Genomic DNA, 9,746 nt, shown 5'->3' on the forward strand with positions numbered 1-9,746 from the left:
GAGAAAGACAAGAGAGTCAGAATATGCCTTGGAGGGAAGAGCAGCGAACCCTTTTCCTCCTGGGTTGAAATAAAGCCCCAGAGCCCTGCTCCGCCTGTGCACTGATATTCCACCGCACCGCATGCCTGGCCTGAGGCTTGTGCTCCCGCCTCATACCAGATCTCCTCAGACGTCCCACACATTTCCTTTCCTTCTATCTAACAGGTGTTTACTTTCATGCCACCTGACCTCCTATTTTTAGAAGTGGGGCAGGCGTCAGTACTGAAGTAACAAAAGTGTGGGAGAGAGAGCCTGGAAATCCCCATGACACTGGCAGAGGCGGTGGTTGTACACACACCTCTGCTTGGTCCGCAGGCTATATGAGGCTCGGGATCCTGGACTGAAGCAAATCCGTCTTCGAGGAGTCGTCAGAAAGCTTCTCTCTCTCGGCATCTCTGAACGTGATGGGACGTGCCAGCAATGCTCTGCTTCTGGTCTCTCTGCTGGCCCTGGGGCTGCTCTGTCTCCTCAGTGTCGTGGAAGGTGGGTGAGTGGGGGTCTCGTCCCCCGGAGAGAAGCCCTCTCCCGGCTGGTCCTGGCTCTCATTCTCCCTGTCTTGGCCTTGGACCCTGAAAAGCAGGCTTTAAGCTGAGCAGTGGCAGTGCTGGCCGAGGTCTTGAATTTGGATCTTGGGATTTCAACCTTCCAAGGATTCTTTACTATTGCAGCCTAAAGTTAGTTACAATGACAAGCAGCAATGACAGCTCTACAAATCGCAGGGAGCAAACAAAGCAAGCACCGTTTCTAAGCAGAGAATGCAACAGGACACTGCAATCTGATGCAGATAACTGGCCTGCTTATTATGGAGGCTTCATCTGAGCTCTGGGGTCGTTATTCTATGATTTCATGCCCCGGAGTATTAAAAGCATTTAGTGGACTGTGAAGAGAGGGGGGGCAGAGGCCAGTGGAGATCGCTTTCTGCCCATGCTAGACCCTAGGGACTTCAAGTTAGCCTACTTGCTTCTGCCCTGCCCGCCATGTTTTCAAAATGGCCCCGGCTGAGCTCAGGTGCTCCTTGGCTTCTCCTAGTAAGGGTACAAGGAAGCACCCGTGGGTCTGCCGGCGCCATTCTGAAACGCGGGTGCCGGCAGGGCAGAAGCACAGGAGATGGTTCCCACCCTCACTGCAGCTTAGGGAGAGAGGGGTTTGGGGGGTGGGGAGCTTACGTAATCAAGGGATGAGGGTTGTCTTTTTTTAACAGAGGGTGGGGTCAAAGGGGACTTTTGAAAATTTGACTTAACACCTACTGGAGGTACGGGACGGGGGTTGGGGAAGGGGGTCCCGCTAGATTCATAGACATATTTTCAACATGGCAGTGGGGGGGGGGGGGCATTTGCAGGGATCTCGCAGAACCTTTTAATCACGGTGGCCCCGGAACGAGGGGGGGGGTCACCGTCGCGCACTGCCCGAGACAGGACTGCGATGAAAAAAACTGACGTTGAATTTACTAAACTGCGGTGCTCGGGTACTGCTGTGAAGTAAACCCTTCGGCATTTTGCTGAGTGGTAACCCCTGCGTTTCTAGTGCTGTTTTTTCTGGGGGCAGAGTAAATCACCCCCCTAACGTTTGTACCTGAGGTAATGGAGGACTTGCCCGAGGTCACAAGGAGCATCTGCAGGATTTGAACTCTGTTTTATCTTTCGTTGGGCCGTGCTTCTTAACCGTCACCAATTTTATCCAAACTGCTTTTTTTTTTTTTTAAATTGTCAATGTAATTATTATTTTAATTAAAAAAAAAAAATCATTTGACAGTTAACCCAAGCAAAATCAGTTTGAAATGTGTTGCATTCCTGAGGCGGTAAATTAAGGAATACGCTTTTGAGTGCTCTCGCCATGATGAACCTAATTAAACTGGGGGCACCTACGAGAGACTTCCTGCACCCCGTTCCCCTACGGAGGTGTCCCGCTGGTTTAGCATGCGTAGCTGGAAAGAAGAGAGTCAGGAAAGGGAATTTTTCTGAACAGTGGCCAAGGTCATAATAAATCGCCCACATCTTTTTTTGTCAATAAAACACAAAAATATAATTAAAAAAAAAAACACAAAATGAGAGAACAGAAAAAAAAAAAAAAGGAAGACTTACAGATAAGACAGAAGACGAAGCAATAGAGCCACAAGCCAGATGACTGATCTGCTGCTGAAAGTAATCACAGAAATGCTGCCCGCTGCTCCTAATTGTAAATCATATTATCTGTGCAAAGGCAGAGAGGAAAAAAACATGATTTCTAATGAGTTTTCTTCCTTCCCTTTAGCGATACATAACCTGGACTGCTGCTACACCTACACCAAGAAAGCGCTGCCCTCGAAGGTCATCAGGCGCATCACCCTGCAGAGCGCAGCCGAGGTCTGCGACATCGACGCTGTCATGTAAGTCAGGAGGCTCACACACACACACACACACACACACACACAACCACACCCCTGCAGCTGGGGCGATAAAGTCTTGTAACTGCCCGGGGCCAAGCTTGCACCTTCACCGCACTCCGTGCTCCCTCTTCATTCCCTCTTGTCGTTCCGCCTTTAGTGCACAGGACGATGCAGGGGGGGGGGGAGGCATCGTCGTTCGGTGTCCATGCAGGCCGTGCGCCAGTCGGTGCCACCGCACGGTGCACTTGCAAGGGACGCCATCGTTCGGCATTTGTGGAGTGTGGGCTAACTTGCCACCTCTAACTTTAATTGTTACAAAAAAAATGGTTGGGGAGCAAGATGGCATTGGTAGCAAAGTGCTTTATGGTCTAAATTCCTAGCTCTCCGGTGAATTTTTTAATCTTTCAACGCTCAGCTTTATGTTTTGAAATGGTGAAGAGGGCTAATTCGACAGAGCCCTCCAGTTGGTAACATGCACAGACATTTATTTATTTAGATGTATATTCCACTTTTTGCACTTTTTCAGCACTTCAAAGTGGATTACATGCAAGTACTGTAGGTATTTCCCTATCCGCAGAGGGCTTACAATCTAAGTTTGTACCTGAGGCAATGGAGGGTAAAGTGACTTGCCCAAGCTCACAAGGAGAGACAGCAGGACTCAAACGCTGGTCACCTGGTTCATAGCCCACTGCTCTAATCACTAGGCTACTCCTCCACTCAGACATGGCAGATGGAAGTCAATACAGCCCCCTGGGCAAGGGTTGGTTTTTGGTGGTCTCCTTCCCTTTCAGGCTCGCACACGTTCACACTCATAGACTGATTCAAAAGGGCAGCTTGGCGCCCAAATCAGTTGCCCTTTCTGCCCACTTCTTGCAACAGCCCTGTGGACAGATATCCGGACCCGTGGTGCCTTGGGAGAGTCCTTCTCGCGGCAGGTTCGTTGTCGCTGGAGCTGGCATCTCTTTGAGTCCTAAGGTGCAGCTGCCCCTGGAGCTTTCGAATCCCCAGTGAGTGAAGTTCTTTTAATGGCCATTGGAGGGGAGATGCCAGGATCATCTGCTTGACACATACTCGTGGTTTGGGATCCGGCCTTTGGGGAGAGCTTGCTTCTCATCTGCCTGCCAGGAGCTGAGGCCCCAAGATGACAGCAAGAAGGCAGATACAGTAACCGGGAACCCTCCAATCGGCAATGATTTGGACCTCTAGCAAAGAGGAGTACTCTCTGGGAATTTTGGTCAAACAGCAAGAAGGAACAATTTGATAAGAACACAAGAAATTGCCATGCTGGGTCAGTCCAAGGGTCCATCAAGCCCATCATCCTGTTTCCAAACAGAGGCCAAACCCAACCAGAAGAACCTGGCAATTACCCAAACACTAAGAAGATCCCATGCTACTGATTCCAGTAATAGCAGAGGCCATTTCCTAAATCAACTTGATTAATACCAGTTAATGGACTTCTCCTCCAAGAACTTTTCCAAACCTTTTTTAAACCCAGCTACACTAACTGCACTAACCACATCCTCTGGCAACAAATTCCAGAGCTTAATTGTGCATTGAGTGAAAAAGAATTTTCTCCGATTAGTCTTAAATGTGCTACTAGCTAACTTCATGGAGTGCCCCCTAGTCCTTCTATTATCTGAAAGTGTAAATAACTGTTCAAGACCTCTCATGATCTTAAAGACCTCTATCATATCCCCCCTCAGCTGTCTCTTCTCCAAGCTGCAGCCCTAACCTCTTCAGCCTTTCCTCATAGGGGAGCTGTTCCATCCCCTTTATTATTTTGATTGCCCTTCTCTGTACCTTCTCCATCACAACTATATCTTTTTTGAGATGCGGCGACCAGAATTGTACACAGTATTCAAGGTGCGGTCTCACCATGGAGCGATATAGAGGCATTATGACATTTTCCATTTTATTAACCATTCCCTTCCTAATAATTCCTAACATTCTGTTTGCTTTTTTGACTGCTGCAGCACACTGAGCCGACGATTTTAAAGTATTATCCACTATGTGTGGTAATATTAACTCTGTTTGACTTCTGACAAAGGCACTGGAAAAACATTTCTTAACATTTTGATAAGAATCAAGAATCAACTAAGGAACTTCAAACAAATTTAACTGTCTATGATGCTAATTTAGTGTCTCATGTTTCCAAACTAGAATCCTTGGAATCTCAGGGGGGAGAAGTCAAGAAGATGAATGCAAATTCAATTCTTATAAATAAAACTGAAGACCTTAACAGCCAAAGACTGTTTAATAAATGTCTAAAAATGTCATCTATTTCTACTAAAAAGATATTAAGAAGTACCTATTGGTGGTTCTGAAATATCCCTCGGAGTTTTCCTGCCTATGGCAAAAGTTTTCTATTTACAATAAAGTTAGAAAGAGATGACAGAAAACCTCAATGAGGATGACTAATTTTGGACAGTTTAGATATGTCAGATATTGCAAACCTCCTTAGAGACTGAAGTTGTTCCAGTAACTTTGTTAGGAATGATCCGGAAAACTACAGACCAGTGAGCCTGACCAGGCTAGTCCATGGTGGAGTCAGACCTCAAGTATCATGTGCGGCTCTGGACACCCCCAACTCAAAAAAGACAGAGAAGGGCGACCAAAATGATAAAAGGGATTAAAAGCTCCCTTATGGAGAAAGGCCAAACAGATTAGGGCTCTTTAGCTTGGAAAAGAGACAAATGAGAGAGGATACGATTGAGATTTATAAAAATCATGAGTGGATGGAATGGGTAAATAGAGAACGATTATTTTCCCTTTCAAATAACACTAGGATTAGTGAAATTAGCAACCAGCAGATTTAAAACAAATCATAGGAAGCATTTTTTAACCAATGCACAATCAAGCTGTGGAACCTGTTGCCAGAAAACGTGGTCAAGGCAACTCACATAGTGAGGTTCAAAAGAGGATGGGACAAGTTCCTGAAGGAAAGGTCCATAAACAGTCATTAGGCAGGGAGACTTGGGAACGCAGGTGCTTATCCCTGGGAGTGAGATGCAAGAATCAGATCAACTATTGGGGATCTGCAGGGTCCTTGTGACCCATACTGGCCATGGTCGGAGACAGGATGCTGGGCTGGATGGACCTTGGCCTGACCCAGCATGGCACTTCTTTATGTTCTTATGGGTCAATATATTTAAATGTTTTGTTTTTTTGCTATTGTTTCTGGATCTCAGGACATGTATTTTCCCGAGCATTTCAATGGCTCTGCAGCTAAAGAGTAAACAGTCTCTTTTACATCACCCAAGCAGGTTTGGCTGTGTGCGTACAAACGTTCCTTAGATCCCAATACAATGAACCTTCTTAAAATAAGATTCCTTCACCCAAACATTTTCACCAGGATACAGTTTCAGCTGCGGCTATTGCTAGTCCCTTGGTTTTGATCCGCTTGTAGATTTGCGGCTTGATTAATTATAAATAGCTGCAAAAGGTGGATCTGCTGCTTCCCAACCTGGATTGTTAGTTGGAGGACTCTGGCATTTATTGTTACTTTGTCTTTTTCCTGATGGTTTGCCTCCTCGCTTTACTTTTGCCCTTACATTGTGGATTATGAAATTTTGGGTAGGGGGTTTCCTCTTTGCTATTTAAATTTTCCATTTATGGAACATTACAACATATTCCCAAGAACTAACACTCAGAAAAGAACGACCCAACAGTGAAAGAAATACACCAGAAAGAAATAAAAACCTTTTTTTTTTCCTCTTGGACCTCTCTGTATTTGTGGGCTGGAAGGGCATTAATCAGTCTTGTTCCCCTTTTTAGAGAAAAGTAATTTTCATTTTCATACATTAGATCAAATCTTTGCGTTATCTCAAATACGCTTGCGATTGTATATTTGAAACTTAATAAATATAAAGTGATTAAAAACCCTGGTTACAATGGCAGTTATAAGCTGGGACTTGGTGACCTCATGGCTTTGCCCTGAATTATTGGTCCTCCTGTTCACCATCTTCCCAGGCACATTTTTAGAGTTACTGCTCAGGCGATAAAAATGGTGCACGGAAGGGGGTATTTGTGTTTTCTACTGCTCTTCAGATCCTGCAGGCTCCATTTCTGAATGTAAACCGCTTTGAATCTAACTCCAATAAATAAAGAAATCTCTTCCCTAGGAACATTCTCCATGACTTCACAATGAATTCTACAGGAAATTTTCTGGGTAGTTTTTTTTTGTTTTGTTTTAGATGTAACTTGCTCCAGTGCCAGAAAAAGACATTCTTAATGGACTGAACTTTCTTCTTTTGCAGTTTTCACACTAAGAGAGGATTCAATGTGTGTGCTAACCCTCAGGATGCATGGGTGAAAAAGTTCCTGAAGTCAGCCAGGTAAGCTGCAAATGAGACATGAATTTCCTTTGCCGGTAGCCAGCCTGCCGATAGATAAACAGACAGACTAGCAAGTTATTCCTATCCCTACGAATTCTGGCATTTATAGCCTTGCAGGTCCTATCAAGAAATCGCACTGTACCGCTCTGAATGTACTGGGGGAGGAAGTTAATGGCAGCAGGTTAAATCCAGTCCTCAGTGCCAAGGAGAGATTATTGATTTAGCAAATATATAGAAAAATGCATTCTATAGCTTTTTTGCTTATGGACAAAAACAGTCTCAACCACAACCTCAGTTAAGGGACAGTTCTTCCGACCCCCCCCGGGTTTGATAGCCTTCACTCCCCCCCCCCCCCCCCCCAGTTAGCCACAATCCTTAAAACCCCAAATCTGGCTAGTTTTCTTTACATTTTAAGTCCCACAGCATCCATAGCAGGAGTAAAGTTACACGGCAGGGGGGCTCTGACGCACGCCGGGTCGCATCGTGGTATTTACACGCACGTCTCAGATTAACGCCCATTGCCGCACCCAGATCCCGCCCAAGCCCCCCCCCCCCCCTTTTTTGAAAGCTCTTGAGATGTTCGCGCCGCGGGAGATATGGGCGCATCTGGGTGGCTTTTAGAATCCACCGAGCCTGACTTCTTCGCACTTCCCCTAATTAATGCGTGCATAGAGCTTTTAAAATTCACCTTTAAGTGGATACCTTGGTGCAGTCTGCCTCCCTGCCCTGCAGTTATTGTTTGCTTATCTATAAAATAAACTATAAACAACGCTATCTAAAATTCTAGACAATGGGCAATAAAGTATACATACTATAAATATGAAATATAAACAAAACTAAAACAAACATAAACAGTGAGTAATAAATAATGTACTTTTCATTCATCTAAGGAAAGTGGGACTACAATTCCAGGCATTGCAATGAGAGCAAAATAGCTACTGGCTTATCCTGATACTGTCTGGTCCCTTTCTACAAGATCCTATTGATAACCCTGGTGTCTCCCTTGTTGCTGTTTTTCCAGAGGAAGAAAACTGAAAAGTATGTCTTAAGATTTCTGGAAGGATTCCCTTCTGCTGGGTTGAAGTGCAAGCGTGCGCTGTAGATCATCGTGTGCTGAGCAATTTTTGCTGGTTTCTTCAGAAACCGAAGATCGTGATCCATATTGCATCACTACCACGTTAGCTTGCTTAAGCTGCAGAGACTTTCTGTTCTTCTGTTTACACAATGTGTAATTTTAAGGTTATTGATTATTTATGGTTGTATCTTATTTCTCCATTCAGTGACTATTATAAGGTGTATTTTTATTTTTGTAGTTGACATTGCAAATGTTTTTCATCGATATCATTCAGCCATAGGTTTTCCTGACTTATCAAGGCATGAAACACAGTTATATGTGTGGAGCGTATTGAACACAGTGCCTGTACTAACAGAAGTTCTCCCTATAAATTATACATACTGGCCTTGTTCCCAGATGGTATTTTTTGTTCTTTTTTTCCCTAACGTGCTACTTGTTTGTCAATTAAATAATCTTTTGGGATAACTGTTTTCTAGGAATGGGATTTGGAGAATATTTTGCATTCATGATACTGACAAAAATTGCACACACTAAAATCTCAAGCAAACAAGAAAGGAAAATCGTTAGCACGAGTAAAAACTCTTTGTTAGCTGTAAATAATATTTATGCTCTAAACAGAGAACTGTTTTCAAATGCCCCAGCTCTGAAGGGAAGAATGGCAAGGCCTCAGTTCTAAAGGCCACATCTTGGTAAAGGAAAAGATTTAAACACTTCAGAAAACTTAAGGTACTCAAAATATAATCAATGGGTGGGGGAGAGACATGATAGAAACAAGCAAAATTTAGCACACTTCAATAAAGTACAAGAAGACAGCATTTTCCATTGGATTCATGTTGTTCAAGCCATAGTAGGCCTAGAATGACTGAGAAGAAGACTCTCGTAGTGGTTATGCATCATGGTTTATACAGGGGAGCCATCAATGGTCGCTACCATGATGCTTGATCCCATCTGCCATATGTGAGCAAATATCAGGTCTAGGAAACAAATGAACACTCTAGAGTCAACCATGGCTAGAGCAGGGATCCCATTATCTCCCAAGGAAAGTTGTACTGGGAGATAATATGAAAGAGACATGTCCCCAGGCCCATATCAATACCGAGAGGGAGAGTTACCTCATGACCTGTTCCTTCTAATGGGGCCAGGAGTCTGCATTTCCATGATTTCCTTTGGCTGGTAATTTGGAAGTGTTCTGAGAGATCATAATAGAGACACAGACCCTCTTGATGGAGCCACTCAGAGATGCAGCGTTTCATGCCATTGACCGGCATGGAGGTTAGTGGTCTGTTGATAGGGCCTTGCTTTCTCCTCATGGTCTATAACTACTTTTCTTTCTCTTGGCTTTGTTCTCCCAAACATTTCTCAATTCTCATACATGGGGTGAGTAAGGCCTCCAGGTTAGCTGCGGGATCTAGTGGGGCAAATTTATTCTTGATATGGAACCCTCGATCCCACTAGAAGTAATTACGCAAGGCTGGTTCATTCCAGTTTAGGTCATTGGTTAGCTCGTTAAAGTCCATGGCGTATTCAGTTATGCTATGCTGACCCTGATGGAGCCCCACGATCCTACTTTCTAATAGCTAAATGCAATCTGGGTTGCTGAAAGCCTGGGAGAAAGCAGCCACAAATAGGTCTATTTGTTTCAGAATTGGATCATCCCATTCTAGAAATGGCATTTTCCAAGCTAGGGCCTTCTTGGTGAGCAGGCTAATCATAAAATCCACCTTGAATGGTTCCGATGGATCTGAGTGCCAGTGAAACCATGGCTTACATTGGTGCAGAAAATCCCACAACTCACTTCTATTTCTGCCAAACTTTTCAGGAAGTGGCAATTAGGGTTCCTGTGTAGGTGGGCCCAGTGAGACTGCTCACCCAGACTGGCAGTAGGGCCATGAAGGGTGTCCACCTTCAGCTGCAGAGTGTGTAGCTGGACCTG

At 44.6% G+C, this 9,746-nt stretch overlaps 1 protein-coding gene across 1 annotated transcript; it reads left to right on the forward strand.

Annotated features, from left to right (window-relative positions):
- Positions 1–311: 311 nt before the first annotated feature.
- LOC115099045 (C-C motif chemokine 20-like) lies at positions 312–8,202 on the forward strand. The gene is made up of 4 exons (XM_029616315.1): positions 312–522; positions 2,290–2,404; positions 6,661–6,738; positions 7,760–8,202. Exons 1-4 carry the CDS (start codon positions 444–446, stop codon positions 7,785–7,787), a joined length of 300 nt encoding a protein of 99 aa, XP_029472175.1. The 5' UTR covers positions 312–443; the 3' UTR covers positions 7,788–8,202.
- Positions 8,203–9,746: the final 1,544 nt, after the last annotated feature.

The sequence above is a fragment of the Rhinatrema bivittatum genome, chromosome 9, assembly GCF_901001135.1.
Source record: "Rhinatrema bivittatum chromosome 9, aRhiBiv1.1, whole genome shotgun sequence".
NCBI lineage: Eukaryota > Metazoa > Chordata > Amphibia > Gymnophiona > Rhinatrematidae > Rhinatrema > Rhinatrema bivittatum.